This window comes from Scatophagus argus, chromosome 8, assembly GCF_020382885.2.
Source record: "Scatophagus argus isolate fScaArg1 chromosome 8, fScaArg1.pri, whole genome shotgun sequence".
NCBI classification, from domain to species: Eukaryota; Metazoa; Chordata; class Actinopteri; family Scatophagidae; genus Scatophagus; species Scatophagus argus.
In genome coordinates, this window is record NC_058500.1 from 15,789,432 (window position 1) to 15,810,436 (window position 21,005).

Consider the following 21,005-nt stretch of genomic DNA (forward strand, 5'->3'; position numbering starts at 1 on the left):
TATTGGTGAGACGAGGAACACAAACTTCATGACGTAATGATTTCTCTTTTATTCAGATCTGCACCATTAAATTAAAAAAAAAAAATCTCGAGGAGCTCCATAGTTCTACTATTGAGATGGTGCACTCCTCCACTTGTGTTTGTGTCATCCTACGCCGTTGCTGTAGCGAATGTGTGGCCAGTGAAAGTAGGCAACGGCGCCCATCTGATAAGCCACATCAAACACCCTCTAATTCCAGAAATATATTTTGCGCCTTGGGCTGTCAGTAATCCCTCCTTGATCAGCTGTCACTAAGCTGGCCTGGAAAATGAAACTACATTCATCACTGCATTTTTTGTATCCTATACTCCCACTTCCTCCTCTGTGTATGTGCGCGTGCGTGCGTGTGTGTGTTACTTTGGCGTGACAGTTGACCCTGATTTTCTTCCGTTATACTCTCCTCACACATCACTTCTTCTTCTGCTGTCTTCCCTTTTCTTCTTTTTCATTCGGTGTTACTGACCGGTTCATTCCCTCTCGCCCTGTCTGCAATTATTCTGACCACTTATTCTTAATTATACACACTGGCTCATAAGCTCCTAATTTATCAAATAGCTGTGTAGTGACGCTGCGGTACGTTAATGTCGTGGACAGAAAAGCCTGATCTGTTAATGGGTGCCAAGCATCACAAATGGCATCCATTTACAGGTAATCAATTGGAACCAGACTGACTTGCCTTTGCTTACATCCACCTTAAATTCATTAAGGTCTGCTCAGTGTCCTGCAGAAATATTCTCTATTCTATTCTCTGCCCACTTTGAACTAGGGAACTGCACAAAAAGAAATAATGGTGTAAATGTTTTGCATATGTTCCAAAGGGGACTGATAATATACCATCCTTGACCATGGGAGACCTGACATACACACTGAACATATGAACATGTTTTTTTTTTTTGCTCACATAGCTCGCTGTGGTTTTGTCCCCGACATCGCTGCAGAAACCTCACACTGAGAAGAAAATAACAGCAGGAGAGGATCAGGATGTGAGATCTCAAGCATCAGAAAAATTTCTCTCCATCATCTTCACTTCCTGCTGCTTCTGTCTCAGAGAATTCTTTCCATCCACTGCCTTCAACCTATTAAGCTTTTTTTTTTATCATGTGAGATATGTAAATAAAAAACTCACATATGAAGTTCTTAGTAATGATTTAATCTGCTATAATGTGAGATAACACATTACATTGTCCTGTTTTTGAAGTCTGAAGATCCACTTACGGATGATGAGTGTAAGTACAAAACAGAAATCCTTTGTGACACATTGTACATATGTTATGTATTAGGAGGCACAGAGTCCAAACCTTCCCCAACTTACGCTGCTTATTTTCGGAAGTTAATGCACTCTGAGATAAAGATGTCGTCAAGTCAAATATAACTTGATGTGTTTTTTTAAGACTTCAAATATAGAGTGAATGTGAGCTGTGAGCTGCTTCTGCTGTAGGTGGAAACTCTCGGCTGAAACTTAGAGCTGTTTCAGAGTGTGTTTGAGGAGAATGACTTGGCTAAAAGAGAAAACCGGCTTCGAAGAGCAAAAAGCAGCCAACACAAGGTGGGTCTGAAATTGTTCCATTGTTTTGTTGACAATTCTCAAAGGTTACAGCTGCTGATATCATGAGCTTATATTTACAAATGATTTTAGTCTGTCAGTCTTATTCAATCAAGGAGATGGAAAATATTGTTGTTCTTTTTCAGTTTCTCTGAGGGTTGCTGTGCATGTAAATTATATTCTAATGCAATTTAATCACAAAATTCAACATTAAAGCCAGTGTTTAGTCAAGTTGCTAATTTTTCCTCAGGCAGTATATTCCCTCTAAAATTTCATACATAATACAGTGAACCATATTTTATTATTAGTTTACTTAGAAATGCCTTCAGTTTTTTAAAAACTATACTCTTCTTAAGCAGTGGGGCAGTTAATGCATCATTTCATGCCATCAACAAGTCATGAACTTTATTTCATGCCAGAAAACAAACATAGTAGCCACATATCAACTGTATATTCTTCAGAAAGAACTGATAAACACTGCAAAGAAAGAGTGAACACATTCATTCCTCCTGTACATTTACTGTACATTTACCACAACAAGTATTTTTATCTTACAGCTTTCAATTACTACTGTACACAATCTGAAATGACTTTATTTCTCATGGCATTATACTAAACATTTTCTGCTTAATTTCTGTACTGAAAATATAAACTCCTATTTGTGTGTGTTGTACTGTCAAACTCTTCTGATTACACACTGCAAATGTAAAATAATGGCTTTTGACTTTTATTTCTAGAGTAACAGTACAGACAAACCGCAGAATTATTTGGTTAATTGTTATATTCCGTTAATGTGTCGCTACACATCAGTGCAGCTTGGCTTGTTATACTACATTTTCAACAAATCTACAATAAATATCCATTCTTCACAATTAGGTCCATGTTTTATGTTTCTCTAAAGTGCAGGAGTGACACACACATGACAACAGCTCAGATGTGGACCATAACTGTTCATTAACTATGTTCTATCTAATGGCTGTGTAACCCATCAAGAAAAAGACGCTTGATAGCAAAGCTCTGAAGAAGACAGCAAAGCACAAAACCACAGAGAGAACAAGAGGAAATGCAGGTTAACCCTGCCACTATTTCAGTTTTTGCCCGTACTGAAGAATGACTTATTGATAGAGACAGATGGAAAAATCAGTTGTCATTTATGTGTTTCTATTTTTGTGGCATCACTGACATTTTATCTATTCTAAGATGCAGTTTTGATCAAAATAAACCAGCACTGAGAAACAAGAAATCATGCAAATCTTTTTTTCTATTAAATCAGAAATGTGCCAATACATAACATAACATACATGGATTTTACATGAATGTTGGCACATATCCTGATTGCACCATAAAATATTGCATTACCTCAATTCATTCAAGGGTTTAATTTGTTTCACCGTTGACTGATTTATCCAAGCAATCTTCATTTTTATAAACTCAGAGCAAAGCTTGGCGAAAACAATCCTGCTCATGCCACGAGGAAAAAGTGAATATCAAAGAACAAAAATAAAACGATTATACAATGGCCTCTTCCTCCTGCTTTTATTGTGTTGAATAGCAGCAGCTTCACTCTGTCAGTTGTTGTTCATAATCCACCAAGAAGCTGTTAAATGAAACAATAATTAAGCATCAATATTTTTATGTTCTTTGCTTGAGCCAAACAAATGAGCTATGACAACGGGAAGACAAGCTAAATATACCAATAAACATCTATTTCTATTTATTCTGAGAAACATAATGCCCTCCTGATCATACAAATCATTATCTAATCCAGCGTATCTCACACACTGAGCCTTCATTAACTGATTTTTTGGCCACTCGTAGGTAGCAGAAACAGCATGCAAACACCACACAGCTGTTTTTCATCTTTTAAGTTTATATGGTGGGCTTGCTAGCTAGCAGTTGTCTTTGATGATGCAACATTATTGATGTGTAGTCATGTTTCTGGGCATGTTACAAAAGTTAATTATTCACTCTGGAAAATATCTTGTAGTAGAGTTGCTAAATGTTTCACTATGTTGGCCAGCTGTTTGCTGACTTTGTCTGCCATTCGCTGCTGAGCAAGTAGCACACAGAGGGTTTATCAGAGCTTTTTTAAAATCAAAGCAATAAGCTGAGAGAAGATACTCTGTTAGAACTGAGGGGAACTGCAGAGACAGGCAGTGATTATCTGTGGGCTCATCACTTTGAGCAAATCCTTTCAAGTACACATTAAAGGGTACCTGTAAAGTACATGAGTTCTACTGAGAATAGTTATCATTACTTCTTAATCTTCATCTACTAAATCAAATTGGATTTAAGTGAGATTTTCTGCATGAAATAGCTGGTGATGAATGTTTAGGTGTCCGGTTTGTACCTGGGAGCAGCATGGTGGAGATCATCTCTGGCTCTTCCAGTGAGTCGATAATGCAGCGCTGGAAGGTCTTACTGATGGACGACTGCAGGTAGCTGAGAGGAAAGAGGGATAAAATAGATGAGACTGCCATTCGCCACTCAGCAAAGCAACACTGCTTCAAAGAGAGCCTGCGAGCAGCCTGGTGTGCTGTGCAAATTTTGGTGAAGCAGTGAGATTCTCAGAACGTGTTTTCTAGCCTAATACGTCGTGAAGCCCCTCTGATCCTACCTCATCCAGGAGAGACGGTCCTGCCAAAATTCGTACATGATGAAGCATGATCTGTCTGGCAGGTTCTGGACTGAAACGCTAACAATAAAATGAGACAGACCAAGAGAGCGAACGAGAGAGGGAAAAAGAGGGTAGTAGGGGTTATATATCTTATGTTTGGGAAAGCCGAAGCAATTTGAAATGCCTGTATCAGATCACAGAGAGACCCTGAGGCAGACAAAGGCACCAAGGCAGACAAAAGGACATACTGCAGGTTGTTTAGCTGGCTGCAGGTGGCATCTGTGTAGACTTTAAGAGCTTGCTGAAACTGCTCCACAACCCTTTCCTTAACAGACATTTGTCTCTGAACCAGAAGTATGTTCTAGAGAGGGAACAGAGAAAACAAGTCATAATAACATCTTCGAATAATTTCAATAAATCCCATTTCATTTAAATGTTTGCCGCATTTGCATGATGATTTTTAGGCATTCAAAACATCACATACTATAATATTAGAATACGCAACAGCAAGTATAAATGAAATACATCAAAAAATATACATAACACCTAAACAACTGAAAGAAAACGTGGGCCTGGATCTTATATAATCTGCTACAATCTTACAGACCACCTATATTGAGTACAAGTTGGACTCACCGATTTATACGTTCCTGCCAATGTGTCCTCTTTGAGAGGTTCAAGATGTGGACTCTGAAAATGGGGAGCATAAATATTCCAGTCAGCCATGAGCAGAACAGAAATTATCAGCAGGACTGGCTCAACAAAATCCAGCAAAATCCTTGTGAAAGCATTGACTTTCATGTGGAAGACATGGACATATTCATGGTAACCTTCAAGCAACCTCACTGCGGCCCTGTGGACACGCCATGTTTTTGTCTGCATGGCCAAGATAGAAAAATGTAATTATTTGTGTATTAGCACGCTGGCTTATTATTCTTGCAGTGCTGATATCTAAGCTTGGAAAATGCTTTATCTGTAATAACCTGGAAAATTAATAATGAAATAAATCCCACAGCAGCACAGAGAAATTATTATTTATTTGTATATTTATTTATTTTTGCCTCTTTAGACCTACAAGCAAAATGTTGTTGGTTTTTTGCGAATTTGAAGAAATTGGAAATTCTCATCAGCTCACTCAAAGCTACCCCTTAGAGTCTGGTCAAGTAGAAGAGTCAAGTACAACACGTGCACAGGATGATAACTTATGCATGACCGTGTGTGTAGTTCAGTGCGGCTTTGTACCGCTCACCTCAACACCCACATGCACGTTTCGCAAATGATCCTCTCTGACAACAGGCAGGATCCCATACCGAACTCTGTACAAATCTGCAAACGCGCAGCAGGTCTAAACAGGGTCTGCAACAGCTGAGCCTCTGAAGTTAAACTTCACGAAGAGCATTTCTCCGAGACAAGCTTTTTGATGAGAAATGTGTCTTTCTAACACATGAAACTGAGATGAAAACATGTCTCTGCACAGGGCTCTGGTACAGGGCTGATGTGGGCCTGTTGCCCCCACTCTATAAATAGCAGCTGCTATTTAAAAAGCCCTAAATTTAAGTTAATTACAAAGAAATTTAAAAAACTTTTTTAAGTTTTAAAAAACTTTCTTTGAAGTTTAGAGTTGAGATTCCCACAACTTTTGAATCGCTTTCAGCCTGCATTTTGAGGTGAACAATTCAAGCCGATGTTTGTACAATTATCTATTATTCTACAGTGATAAAAATATTATCTAGTAAAGATACAGATAAACATTTTGGAAAACCTGCTTATTTGATTTCTGGAGTTAGGATGAAAGAATTGATACCACTCTTATGTCTGTTCACCAAATATGACAATTATCCTAGTTTAGCATGAAGACTGTTGGCATGAAAACAGATTTCATACAAACCTCACACTCCAGCTTGTCTATGAGCTGCTCCAATTGGTTGATCTGGGAGCCCCAATGGTTGTCTGGCTCCACGCTTACCCCTGATCCGAGAAAACACAACACAGGACATGTGAACAATGACAGTATATCAAAGTGATGCATGTTTTGTGTTGGATGACCTCCTGGAAGTGTCCTCCTGAGCACAGATTTTACTCTACCTTTACCTGTTCCTGAAACATACCTGTGGTGAGCATGCCAGAGTAGGGGTCAGTAGGGGAGAGACACATGTTCTTCTGAATGCGTCTGCCGGGGCGTTTGGGGACCCTCTGGATAGGCAGGTCCTCAGGCGTCCTCACTATCCTCCTCCCTGTGCAGCCCTGGTCATGAACAGCCTCCATAGCGCAGTCCAGTGATGACTGAAGGGACTGCAGCTGGGTGGAGGTCTCCCTCAGCAGGAAGCGTGTCACAAACTGACCCAGCACTGACGAACCCTGATACTCCTGATTGGAAGAGGAAGAGTAAACACGAAAGGAGAGAATCAGCTATGATGTGAGGAAAACATATTTTCATCATCCTTCACTTTAATTTTAATTTTATTTCCTATCCTATCTTTGGTCCAAGAAATGTTTGATTGTATTGGATTGTATTGACATGAAGAAATAGCGGCAAGTTGAGACATCAGTGCTTTCTTGGTTCATATTCTACTCAACATGACTACTGCTGGTTCTCAGATAATCTCCTTATACCCTAAAACTTGTATGTCAACATTGTTTGTGGTTTGTTAGGTTTACATTCTCACTTCCCTTTGAGAAAAGGAATGAGAGCTTCATTTATCAGCTATCACATACACACAGAAACACGCGTGGTGCGAACGTGTCACTGTGTAGATGGCCTGATTTAATGAATGCAAATCCGACTCTATTCCATGAACCTGAAGGTGATGTTATGATAATGTGTGGATATCTGGGGCCGAGACCTCTCTGAGAGCTCTGAGTTTCAGTGCAGTGGCTGCTGTTGTTTTTGCCAACTTTTTGTAGCTAAAGAACTCCGTCAACCTCACCAGTGCCCTGTGGTGTAACGAAATAGAGTTCAGGAAAAAAATCACAGAGAGACATTTGAAACATGACCATCGAGCTTGTTGGGATCCTCGTTTCTATGTGCTCTGTTTTCTCAGCAGTGGAGACACTGCCCTACATGAGTAATGAACCTTTTTCTCAGTTTCTGCTCCCTTTCCTTTCGAAACAGAAGTGTTGACACACCAGAATGAATGTTTTCTTTTTCATCTTGAGGGCACCACAACAACACAGAAAATACATTTTAGTTTCATCAATTTTTCGAGGCATTATGGGAGCATTGTAAACCAGAGTTCATGTAAAAGCTTTACGCATTTCTTTTGGCCTGAAGTTATACGGCAGCCTTGATGGCCAATTTTTTTTTCTTTTTTTTTTTTTTTTTTGCAATAAGAATTTAGCAAATAAGGCCAATGTTGGCAAAAAAAAAAACATCTCCTCTTCAGGGCAAAGGAAGCTTTTTCACTGACTAATAGGAACATGAAAAATGCATGAGCTTTAGAAAGGAAGGGGTGACAGGGACAGTACAAGAGAAAGAGAAAAAAATCCACACAGGAAGACAATGTCAGAGAAGATGGATGTAGTGTGAAAGGAGATAAAACAAAGAAAGAGAAGAACGCACCTGAGCTGAAAATAGACGCAGATTAAAAAGAGGGAAAGAAACTGAAAACCAAGGAGACTAGAGCATCTGAAAAATGATTGTGCGTTTGTGGTGCAGTATGTGGAGGACATCTGACGTCAGACTAGTTGGACAGCTGGGGGGTTTGTCAGCCTCAGTTACTGTCATCTTCTATGCCCTATGCTCTCCTGTCAGTAACACCCACTTCCTCCTGCATACCACATATACAAACAGCCTTCTTATAAGTCTGCAACCACATCCAAGCACCATTCTATTCATAGTGCGCACGTTTCCTTTGCGAATATAAATAAATATTCACCGCTTGCTTTAACATGGAGGGTTGGGTGAGATCAATAAAGAGTGAGCTGAGCTATTGATTATGTCTTAGTGGAAGTTCTCTAATATTTATCTGTCTTAGGTGTGTGCCTAAAGCGACAGGATTAGGGCCCTGTGTGTCAGGGGTAGACACTGTAATCCCTACACATCTCATGGAATATACAGCATGCAGTTCTGCTCAACCAGGCTTCATCACAGGATTTCATAACGCTCCAATTAGCATGTTTCACAATTCAAGGCTGATGATTTCACGAAGGGCTGTGTCTCATTATCTGGAAATACATGTAAAAGAACCACTGGTGCGTTTCACTCTTTTGAACCGAACAGCACTGATCTCCCTTTCGTTTACAATAAGGAAAGGACATTTGGGTAGCAAACCAAAAAGAGGCAAACTTGATGAAAACATGCTATGATACTTTTTTAAATAAAAAGTGAAAAAATACTCAGTGTAATGTCAAATGGCCGAAGCAATGTAATAAACACTATCATGTGAACATGTTAGATACACAAGTAAACAGCGGTAATCCTGTTACCATGTGACAGTGACTTAATTGCTGCACATGACACACAACAAGAAAAAAACAACAAATGTTATAATGCTGAATAGATGTCAATATAATGGTCTGCATTTATACTGAAAACTTGCCCACATTCATTTAATAGCTGATCGACAGAAACAGTCACGCTAGCCAGCACGGCTCTAGAGATCGTAATGTTGTCAGTTGGTCCACCACTTTGGTCTAGACATCTCAGATAATATTACATAGGCGTGATAAAGACATTCATGGTGCCTGAACATCTTATCCTTTTGGCTTTCCAGCGAAATATTTCAACATCTACAGAAATGATTGGCATACACATTGAGTTCATATTTGTGGTTTTTGTTCATGTCGCCCTCACGATGAATTGTAATAACTTCACGACTTATTAAGCATCATCATGAGGTCAAACTTTTAAATTTAAAAATAAATAACAACATTCTCACCAGCCACAGCTGTATGTTCCTTCATAATGCAATCTTGTTAGGCTTCATGAATTATCAAGAATAATCTTGTGATATAAAAATATCCCCTTAAGCTCTGTGTATTGTGTATTTTGCACTATTTTATATCTGACATTTTGTTATTCGAGTAGGCGGTTAGTACAATAAAAAGAAAACTAACCAGCAGATCATTCAAAAATGGAAGTCACAGCTCTGTTACTCCTATAGAAATCAATATTTTTACCGCACCTACACCATCCTCATTTCTTTACCAACACCAACAGCTGCCATGTTTTTCATCCCAACAGGCTTACAATAACTGTCTTATTAGAGGGGGCCCTGTTTTAAAAAGCACGGCTCATGTAGTAAGGTTGTGTGAGCTCATGTTTAAAACACTGAAACATCACATTGTCAGTGAAGAGAGGCAGAGCAGATACAGCAAGCAGAGTCAGTCAAGCTGACCAGGTTTCTTTGCTCAGCAGGGTGATCTCAAAGTCCTCTGAGAGAGTTTCAAACTGACAACTGAGGCACAAAGAAAAAAGCTTGTCTAAACACTTGGAGGCATGAGGGATGTCTACAAAAGTCCTAAAAGCTGCTGAAATGGATAATAGTCTGCTGGTGTTGCGTTACCTTTAAAGTAGTGTTTAATTTAGCACAGTGCAGGTGATCACCCACCTCTTTAGTTTTGTCCATGGCCTTCAAAATGGCCACATTTAGCTTTTCCAGAGCAGACAGGACATTGACATATTCTCCCAGGTGTGGAGTGAAGTACTCTGGTGGAAAAAAGGATTTGTTAAGCACTTTCAACATGCTTTGTGTCTGATCAGCACCTTGGTCATTGTGTTTTCCACAAGAAGGATGCAAACCGATACGACGCTGATGGCGTTAATTAGAATTAGCAGTTTGACTACCAATTGTTTACGTGCCTGTGTTTCAGTTACGCTCACCAGACAGCTTGAGCCAACAGCAACAGCTAAAAGCATGAAATTCTGGGCTTTTGTGATACATAAAGGTAACATCATGTGCTGTGTCTAACATTTTGAGTGGTTTCATTGGCCCAGTCAGTGAAATAAAGCAAGAATGACAAATAATTACCTGACAGTTTGTCTATGTCCAAGTTGCTGAGAATTAATGGGAACAAGAATAAAGAAAAAGACATGTTAATTAAATAAGTCAGAAGGAATTTTAATTTTAAACAGTCTCGTCTTTTTGTCCTTTTAGCCACGCTAGCAGCACGACTCTCGGAATTGCAATGTGACAATCTGACTGGAGAGTCCGTCATAAAATTTTTCACCGGAATATAAATCCAGACATTCTCATCATCCTCAAAAGTATTTGTGGTTAATTCTAATTAACAAACAAACAAACATGGCAAACATTACACCTGCGAACTTTAAACCTGCTTAACATCAACATGCACATTCAAGAATGTAACTAAAGCTGCAAACACCTGAGACTTCATTCATAACTGTGATTGGTCAGTACTTCAGTGAGCCTGTGATATCTTATTTCTATTTAATCATTTCTATTTAATTAGTGCCCTCAGACACAGCAAAGAATACCCTCTTGGGAATGTTTTACTATATTAACAACATGTTTTCTTCGAGTAAACATTTTTCAAGTTTCATAATTAGAAACAAAACTGGCTTTTTGTTCAAGTATGTGTACACATTCGAGGAATTTGCCTCGGTTTGACTGTAAGCCAAAGGCAAAGGCAAATGTTTACATATTTCAGTCTAATTTGAGCTCATCAGTGTACAAACAGAGTGTTTCAAACTCTGGCACTTTCACACCAGAATTAAGACTCTCTATGGAATATTGACTCCATCCTCACTGAAGTGAGGTGTTGAGATCCTACTGCCAGGCAGCAGGAGAGCAGGAGGGGCTACAGATGGCAGCAGAACTGGAAGACATTCAAATGGAAGATAAGCTTACTCTGTCCGCTGCCTGTCGATGGAGCAATACAGCTCCTGCATCTGCTCTTCAGTGAGGATACCATCAGTGAAGTACGACTGGAATTCCTCCAAGGACAGCTTCCCGTCATCTGAAAAGAGACAAAGCCACAAAAAAATTAAACCTCAGTGAAGCCTGAGAGGTTTTCTAAACATAATGACGTCTTCATCCAGTATTCAATACAACAAAACAAGTTACTTTGGCTTCGCAACATTAAAGTAATTCCAGTGACAAGTTCAGAGATGCTGCATATGAAAATACGTTACATCAATCGGCACGGGCCTAAACTCTGTCTTTATTAAGCTTAAACATTTCCAGCAAGAGAAAAACTTTTGGCAAATAAAGTACACTTTCCCATAAAACTGAATTCAACTATAGTAATTTCCTCTTATCTAACTCCATTACTACAGCAAATGATTATTTGCTGAAGAGATGTGATGTGGCTACAAATCCAATTTGTTCTCTTAGGAGTAATAATGACCTAATTGAGTGACACATTTTCTTTTTTAATTAAGTCCATAATACTGCTTTTATTTCCTCGCAGCTGAGACTTGATGCAAAATAATACACCCACTGTTTAGATTTTTGCTAGAACTTATTTCATTCATTATCATTATTCATTTTCATTATAATTCTGTCACAATCACATTAACGCAATCTGCACATAAACCAGTCTTCTCGCAGCGTGTGTCCGGCAGCTCACAGGGTTAACACAAACGTCTCTGCTGAAGGTGAGCATGGTCTGCATCTGATTAGCAGTGTCTGGGGCTGCAATGTCCTGAAGAAATTGGGATCAAAGGACTCACGACTAGTTTCAGCAGGCAGAACAAACCTCAGACAATAATGAGATATCGCCTGTGTAAGCTTTCCTCTGCAAGCACTGAAACCTTTTGAAACCTGGCTTTAAGATCCCCACCAGGCAACAGAGCTCAGACTGACAAGCCTGAGCCAACAGTAACCCATATCATTTGTAAGTCTGTAAGGACTATTTTATTTCTTGAAAGCTTACATGGCAGACATCTCTGGACATCATGCATTTTCATCAAGGGCTTATTAGCAAAGTGACACATGTCCAGAAGAGGCTGCAGTCGCTTTATCACTAATCATTAAATAGCGATCACACCCTGAAGATGGAAATCTGTGTGTTTACTAAACATTTGTTGTGGCTTAGCAATGTTAAAACTCTGCTGGAAGACACAAATATTGCAGGGAGGCAGAACTGTAACTCTTTTCTCAAACTTCCCTGTAAAAATCGTCTTTCCACATGATGTAGGAGTAAACACAATCTGTTGCAGCTCTGACTCATTCCTCAGCCTCCTCCATGAGAACTGCTTTGGTGTAGATTCACACCCAATAAGAAAACCGAATAGTTAGAGTGCCGCTCAGATGGTATAATGTGCAAGTGTTCACTGTTTCTCAGAGAACAGAGCTGTACTAGTAGAATGGCTGAGCTTCAGGCTATAGACAGTTTGACGAATGTTTGGGCAGACTTCGTGGGAAAAAAGACTCCTGACTCCTGGCTGAAGTAGAGTTATGTATTTTTTATTGTTTGTTTGTTTGCTTGTTTGTTTTTTAGGTTTTAGGTTCTAGCTGCCAAAGCAAACCTTAATGACAACTTAACCACATAGAAACCAGATCAGGAAAGTACGAACCCGTTTTGTTGTTTATGTCGAAAAATTGTTGGATTAATCCATCAACAACAATTTTGATAATCTGTTAAAATGTATCAAGCAAGTATGGCAAACATTTACTTTCTTCTTTCTGTTATATATCAATTTAATAGGTCAATTTTATAGGTTTCAGCTATGCATGAATATGGAGAATTTGCAGCAACTGATTCAGAGGCTTTGTGAGTGTCAATACGACACATCTTGAGGGAAATTAAAGTGTTGTTCGGGTGGGTGATAAATAAGTCCCTCACGACGGAAGTGAGGCAGCTTACTAGCTTTAACTGTCTCGATTCACACTGAATAAAACTGCACCTGCAAAATCTCTCCCTGTACTGAAGCTTGTATCTTCCCAGGAATGTTTTCTCATCAGGGAATCCTAAAGCTGAAAGTGCTAACAGTGTAGATGCACCAATAATTCATGAAGCTCAACAGAACAATTCAGGAGAATGTAAGAAATAAGAACAGACTGAAAAATAGACACTCCTGGAGTTATTTTCAGCATTGTGGAGCATATTTAGTTTATAAATAAACAAACACTCTGTATAAGTGTGTTGTCCAAATTTGAGGTGTTAAAAGTTTGTTGGACAAATTAAGTTGCTAAAACAGTCAGTGGATAAATGAGAGCTGAAGATGCATCAGTTAAAAAACTGCAAATAAACAAGTACGTGAGGCAGAAACCTCACAGTGATTCTTATTATCTACAGAGAAAAAGCAAAGCCACATCCTGCACCTTAGATTTGAACTGACACTTTTATAAAGTCAAACAATACCCGGCCATCTTATAAAACTGGTGCAGTATGTGAAACCAGGAAATGGCCCTGACCAATCATTTTACAGCAATTCATGTATTTTCATGTAACAGCAATTCAGCTCAGACGACAATGCTTTTGACAGTGACGCGACTTATCACATTCAACTCAATGCATCAAGACTTTGTTAGATTTTAAAAGGCAAAACCTAACTGCTCATTTATTGAATTGTAAAATCACTGATCACAATTTCATCTTGCAACATTGTAAATTTTCAAATGCATGTCAGTGTGCAGAAACTCTCAGCATCTAATTTATATTCTTTTGATGTTATGAATTGTTTTTTGCTTTTAAAAAAACTGAATTCCTCATTACAATAGCTTGAAGAAACAGAGTGTAGTGGGTTGATAGTCAGCCCTCATTATGTGGTAAATCCGCAGTGCTCGAGGAGTATCACAGCAGCCCACTCAGTGCTGATTGGTAGGAGGCACTTCCCTCTCGGGCGCACGACTCAGTGAGTTTGTGAAGACGTGAACCAAAGCGAAGCTCGGCTGCAAAGTGAAGATAACTGTCACAAACATGAAACAGAGTTCTTTTCTCTCCCTTTGTCTTCCTTCGTTCTCCAAAGAGTGAAAAATAAAAGCTTTGTGTGAGTGCTGGAGGGCAGCGGGTGGAACGAAAGCACACAAGGAACGGACTTTTGGCTTCACAAAAATTTAATATAAATCCTTTCTGGAGTCAGCATCTATTACTATTAAAATGTGACGCCTCTGTTGTGCTTTCAGCCACTAATTTACAAAGTAATCGCCTGAGACGAAACACAACTTGAGGAAATAAAAATCCTCCCGCCCTGTTCGTTCTATTTTCCTACACAACAGCCGCAAGGAAAAGGCATCTTTTAAGCGTTCTTTCATAATTCACAATTTTTTTGTATCCAAATGTCTCCATACGAGCTGCGAGGCACCGCAGACAACCCCTGCTCATGGCGGCACACGTTGCATCATTAATCCTCCTGTTATGTAACACATTCACCCTCCTCCGAGGAAGAGCTGATCTGAGTTTGAAGATACTCTACATGCATTAATCACTTGCCCCTCTTGCATTTTACATTCCATTAGGTGGAGATGCAGCGCATGAATAAAAAATGTAAAAGCAAAAACATCTTCCTGTTTGTCGGCACTGTTGTTCCAGGCACAGCTGAACGTTCTGTGTTTTCCCAGGAGATATTTTAGGGGGAGGATTTTTTTTGAAGTAAAGAGCGGATTTAAATGTAACACTGCAGCTCATTAATCAAATGTAGCAGTCACGCGTTTGCAGGGGAGAACATTAAATCCACATTAGATTACTTATACTACAAAAGAGTGTGTGCATATGGTGCAGTCGCACTGAGGATATACGACACTGGATGTTACTGAGATAAAAATAAACTCACAGATAAATAATCTCCATATTTATTATAATAAATAACTACCATGCACCTGATACATTGTTCAGGTTTTGCAGCAATGCATGCTGCTACTGCACGGTGGTGCAGTGGTTAGCACTGTCGCCTCATAGCAAGAGGGTTCCAGGTTCGAATCCCGGTCTGGGCCCTTCTATGTGGAGTTTGCATGTTCTCCCTGTGCCTGCATGGGTTTTCTCCGGGTACTCCGGCTTCCTCCCACAATACCAAAAACATGCACATTAGGTTAACGGGCTACTCTAAATTGCCCCTAGGTGTGAGTGTGAGAGTGCGTGGTTGTTTGTCTTTGTGTGTTGGCCCTGCGATTGACTGGCGACCAGTCCAGGGTGAACCCCGCCTCTCGCCCGTAGTCAGCTGGGATAGGCTCCAGCCCCCCCGTGACCCTGACGGATAAGCGGTATAGAAAATGGATGGATGGATGGCATGCTGCTACTATTCATATCACCCCGATGAGTACTGCATGCTGAGCGGCTGCATCGAAGTTCATCCTGTCAGCTCCAATCACATCACAAAACCAAAAAGATGCAGCTGCACCTGAACTTGGTTATTTATGTGCTTTCTATCTATTTCTTTCAAGAATGGCAACAAAACAGAAAAATAAATTCCACCAGAGTCACGTGAGTCCCTCCTGAACAGAGCCATCAAAGTGGTGCCTGTATTTTGTCACTGGTGCATTTGTGTACGCAGCTGCTCTTTCAAAGAAATTTTTAAGGGAGTTTTAATTAGCTGTGTAATATAATTGGCAACATATTTTGCTTACTTACCATTTTTGTCTGCCCGGCGGAATATCTGTAACAAAAGGAGAAGACTGCGTTAAAGACAAAAGACAGGGTGGAGGAAAGAAGGAAGAATGTACACCAAGAGAAAGAATAATACATTATGGTAACATTACATATTGCATAACATAACAACATAACATACCATACACCTATGGTAACAATTCATTTTAATAATCTGAGATCAAATGCAAACCAAATGCAAAGATTTGTGCCGAGATGCAGTGAAGCAAGCTAACTGGTAAGTAGCCACAATTGAGAAGCAATTCATCTGTATAAGAATTGCTTTATATTTTGGGATATTGCTCATTCTTTGTGCACCAGGGAATATTTAAAAGATGTAATTTCCGTTTTTCAATAATAAAATCATCTCAGGAAATGAAACTCTAACATTTATATGCACCCATGAAGAGGAATGAATTCTTTCTCCCCAGGCACTGAAAACAACCACAGCATTTTCAGATATTTCCCCAGTTTTTGTCAGTCCTTTGTGCTCTTTAACTCATGCTGCAAACGCGGTAATAAAAACACCATTAAAATCTCCACCCTCATCACAGAGTATTACAGAACCCGTGATAAGTCAGTCAGATGCTTGTGGAGCGTGAACTGCTGTTTGTGAGATCATAGTGGCACCTTTTTCTTCTGCTCAATCACCCCATGTGGACCAACAGAGTTCGAGTGGCTGGTTGATTAAGTGTATCATCAGAGCGGAGCTGCGCACTCATGTCTGACTGTCAGCTTTCAAGCACATCGGAGTGTGAAGGCCCGGACACGCTCTGCTCACATCTCATTTTTTAACGACATCCCTCCTCCATTCAAGACACACACTGAGCCTCACACAAATTGATCACGAGAAAAAAAGGCACTGAACATCTGTCATAGAATTAGGTAAACCAAATATCTCAGGAACCTGGAAAACATTTGATCCTGATTGTGCCATTCAGAGTGCCCCTAAAGAGCTATACAAGTGTATTTCCTTACATTTGCAGGCAGCTGCTGGTTTCCATTTCCTCCTTTGTGGTTTCAGATCAAAGCAGTTACACCATCATTACACAGTGATGCTGTCTTACCTCAAAACAGTAATGTGACACTGACTGAAATGAATGCAGATGTGAGGTTCACTGATCAGGTCACACAGATTCAAGAGTCAGCACTTTGATATGATACAGAAATAAACAGAAACCAGAGGCTGTCAGGAACCAAGATTCAAACTAGAGCCAGACAGGCAGAGTTTAGACTGTTTAATACCAATACTGATCATCTGTTTTTAAGATAAAGCCATAACATAAATAAACATTTTTGCTAAAGGTTCCTTATGTTTGTCTGTGGAACATTTGTGACCAACACGTGTATTGAGTAGGACACTTTACAGTTCAAAAACACAAGAAAAACCTTAACAGTAAAATGTAAAAGTTAAACCAGCTGTAAATTAAATCACAAGTAATAACATAAGAACTATAATCAACTAACCTGGAACAAATACAAACAAACAAAAAACATTAAATGCTGTGCTGTGCTGTGCATTCACCGAAAATTTTTCTGTCATTTTAGGGGCTCCTTACAAGAGCCTGTCACCAATGACTAAATTAATTACTAATACCTATTTGTACTTACTTTGTCAGCATTTATTAAGTATAAGAAATTCTAACACATTTTTTTTTCAACAAATTGAAATCCATCCAAAAGCACATTTTAAAACATAACTTTGCATTTCTTTATTGAATAACTAATCGGAATATTTGTAATAAGAAAAAACTGCAGGTCATTTGGATGGACTGAACCATGCAAAAGCAGCTGGTATGGTCCTTAAACCTCTCTGAACTGACTTTCGAAAGCAGGTGATGGCATGCAACCTGGATGCTGCAAAATCACTGTCAAATCTCCCTAAACCATAAGAGGTGCTGATGTAAGCATCTTGTGTGACACACATCAGAGGAAACCAACAGGGAGCTGCTCCATAAAATCGGGGAAACACAGTGAGAGCGATAAACACCAGCTCTGATGAAACTGGAGATTTATTGGCCTTTCGTCCTCCTTTGTGCTGGCAGGTGGGAGGTTAGCAGAGTCGATGGGAGCTGTTGTCATGCCGCAACCAATGAGGATCTTGTCAAAGGCAGTATTAGCTACACGGATGATGCTCGGTTGTAATATCTATCTCAGCCACTCCCTGGGGCCTCTTAATATGTCATGCTGAGTCCTAATGAACACAATAAAACTACAGCAGGAGGAGTAACTGGCACTCACTGAACATCTAGAGCATCCCTGACTCTGTATGAAATGCTTCCCATCAGCCTCGGAAGCAAATTATTATCTCAAAAAAGAGCTGCAAAATACTTCTCAGGGATATAAAAGCTCAAAGCCTTCGCACAACTGTAAGCCTTTTATATCAAACAATGAGTCTTTGAACTAAAATAAACAGACAGCCGGTCTGTTTTTAGAGAGATGCAGACAAAAGCAAAGACACACCAGAAGCAAGTAAGCTGTCATGAGCTTGGGCAGAGGATGAAAACCAAACACAGGCTCACTTTTTTTTTTGTAAAATGCAGCAAACACGAATGTAAGCACCAGCATGGTTTAACTGAAGGGAAGTCAGAGGAATAAAAAAGAAAAGACTCAGTGCAGGTGGTCTGATAGGTTCCCTTCAAGTGATTACATTCTAAATTTATGCAGGCATTAAAGAATAAATGACGAGCAAGATTAGCCAGTGTAACAGCCTGAGTCAAGAACTGCAGGTTATGCAGCAACGGGTTGGAGAGAATGGATGCTAAATGCTTTTAAACCCAATGCGTACTTTGCTGCAGTCTAATGTTCCCTCACTGGCCAATAATGTGCCTCAAGGAAACTGGAGAATTTAATTCACAGACAGCTGTCAGGAAGTCCAAGGCTGGGAAATGACGCTGCTTGCATTATCTGGTGTCCTCAGCAGACCAGAGGCAAAAAGGGCCACAGAGGATCCAATCACTGAATACGGTGTTTTAAAATATAAATACTGCATGTGCGCTCTAGCACTGACTGCTGCATGAGGAGGAAGAACATTTCTGCACATGTAAATACAACCCCCTGTCAACTGTGCATCTGTGAAGCGGTGGTTGAATCATTCACAACTTCAGCCCTTTCTATTTTTATACATCTGTTTGGAGCTGTGTGACGGCAAGGCTGTTTTATACAGACTCTCGGCATGTTTCATTTTTTTCATTTTCATTAAAACAACCAGATTAAAACACCTCCATCGTAATGCTTTGCAGGTTAAAAAGGTCAAATGAACCAAAGCACCATTATGTCAAACGGCTGTGTTGTGGCACCTCCTTTGTTATTCACGCACTAATGGGCATGCACTCACCTTTCTTATGTAATAAGGCTGCAGTGCATTAGGGCTACAACTGATGTATTATTTTCATTATCGATTAATCTGCAAATCATTTTAGATCATTTTAGAATATAAAATGTCAGAAAATTGGAAAAAAAAGAAGAAAATTCTTACCACAATTTAGAAGAACATAAAATGACATTTTCAAATAGCTTCCCTTGTCCAATCAACAGCCCAAAATCTGAAGACTCTACATTTACTATCATAAAAGACAGAGAAAAGCTGCAAGTGTTTGACCTTTTATTTTTTTGTTTTGTTTTAGCTTTAAAAATGACCAGAATGATAAATCGATTGTCAAAATAGCCGGTAACTCCTTTTCTTTCGATCGACTAACCGACTAATTGTGGCATCTCTACTGTACATCAAGCATCAGTGTGAATGGGGGGCTTGACACGCATTGCCTCAATATGAACCATTCATAAAGAGCAGAGTACTGCTCACTCTGTGCCTTTGTAAGATGAACCTCCAAGACGTGAACGTGTCTAAATATGCATACAATCATGCGTATAATTAGCCAAAAATGTTTATGATTGATGTTATAGTAAGAAATCATAACAAGGTGAATTTTGAAGCTACAATCCCGTTTGCTGATGACAGAAACCAGAGAGTACTTACATCCTGGACGAGAGAGAAGCCTTGATTTTGGTTGTGGTCAAGCTCCTGCTGTTTTCTCATGTGTTCGTGCTTGGCAGACTGAAGACACATGGTTATCATCTCCGTGCAGGCCAGCATCTCGCTGCTTTCGATGAGATCTCTACCTTTGATTCTCAGAAGAAAAAGGTCCTGTCGGTGTATTCTTATTTCGGGGAGCGGTTGTCCTTGTCAGGGTGGACGTGGGGGGTGGGGGTGTGTGTGTGTGATGATGTCGGTCCTGTGATCCAGTCGGGATGGAGATGGACCCAGCACTGTGCCCTCCGCCTGCTGCTCGCCGCCTGCGCGTCGACACGACGACAGCAGAGCAAAACTCCGCCTCCAACGCAAGAAGCAGCAGCGATTCGTAAGAGGCCGAGGAATGCACCATCTGCTGGTGAAGAGACACACACTTCGGCAAACGGTTAATTACAGGCTGGCTGACAGGGAGCGAGTTTTACAGAGAACAAGCCGAACAAAGGAAAGAGCTGACAGGCTGTATTTACCTCCTGATATCTTTTGTTGTTGTCTTGCACTGTAATCTCTCTCGGTTCAGGCAAGGGAGTTTCAACATTGGTGGGGACACACATGAAACAGGAGGGACGTGGGGGTCCTCCAACACGAAACTTTGAGCATCAAACATTCTGGTGAATTTCTATAGATAGATAGATAGATGACTTTATTCATCCCCGAGGGGAAATTAGGTTGTCATAGCAGTCCAGTATACTTCAATACAGTAAAACACACAATGACACAAAATACTGGGTATAAAAAGAAGAATAAAATACACTAAAGGCCACTTGTATGAAAATAAATAATAGTAAAAACAGTATCAGAATATACCATTTTTTCAGAGTGCAAAAAGGTGAGAGGTAGATTTATTCCAGGTGTGTAATCGTGGCTCTGACAGAGGTAGATGAGTTCTAAAGTCTGATGGCAGTAGGTAGGAACGATTTCCTGTATCGTTCCTTAGAGCAGCGGGGTTGGATGGGTCTGCTGCTGAAGCTGCTCTTTAGCTCGTCCAGTGTTTCGTGGAGGGGGTGAGAGGGATTGTCCTTGATTGCCAGCAGTTTTGCCAGCATCCTCTCCTCTACCGCCTCCTCCAGGGTGACAAGTTTACAGCCAACAACAGACGCATGTTTTCTGCCTCAGGACATGGTGCCAATGTCTGCATTTATATGAAGAAGAATAATCCACATTTAAATGTATAAGTATGTGTATGTGTGTTTGTTTCTGAATATGTAGCATCACTGCTTTAACAGCTGAGACATCACAGTGAAATGTTCAACATAAATGAAGTCATTTTACAAAGCGAGTGACTCCAG

At 39.9% G+C, this 21,005-nt stretch overlaps 1 protein-coding gene across 1 annotated transcript; it reads right to left on the reverse strand.

Moving 5' to 3' along the window:
• Nucleotides 1-1,557: 1,557 nt before the first annotated feature.
• LOC124063836 (N-terminal EF-hand calcium-binding protein 1-like) lies at nt 1,558-20,139 on the reverse strand. The gene is made up of 12 exons (XM_046397900.1): nt 19,666-20,139; nt 15,672-15,696; nt 11,009-11,117; nt 10,169-10,194; nt 9,749-9,846; nt 6,308-6,566; nt 6,088-6,167; nt 4,836-4,889; nt 4,448-4,560; nt 4,200-4,277; nt 3,933-4,024; nt 1,558-3,179 (listed from the first exon to the last, which is right to left on the reverse strand). The coding sequence occupies exons 1-12, from the start codon at nt 19,780-19,782 to the stop codon at nt 3,151-3,153; spliced, it is 1,080 nt and encodes a 359-aa protein (XP_046253856.1). The 5' UTR covers nt 19,783-20,139; the 3' UTR covers nt 1,558-3,150.
• Between the last annotated feature and the right edge of the window lie 866 nt (nt 20,140-21,005).

Coding starts and splice junctions, on each gene's coding strand:
- LOC124063836 (XM_046397900.1), bottom strand. CDS start 19,782: ATGCTGGCCTGCACGGAGATGATAACCATGTGTCTTCAGTCTGCCAAG. Junction 11,118..15,671: donor CCGCCGGGCAGACAAAAATG/GTAAGTAAGCAA, acceptor GTCTCTTTTCAG/ATGACGGGAAGCTGTCCTTG. Junction 4,278..4,447: donor AGCCAGCTAAACAACCTGCA/GTATGTCCTTTT, acceptor TTTTATTGTTAG/CGTTTCAGTCCAGAACCTGC.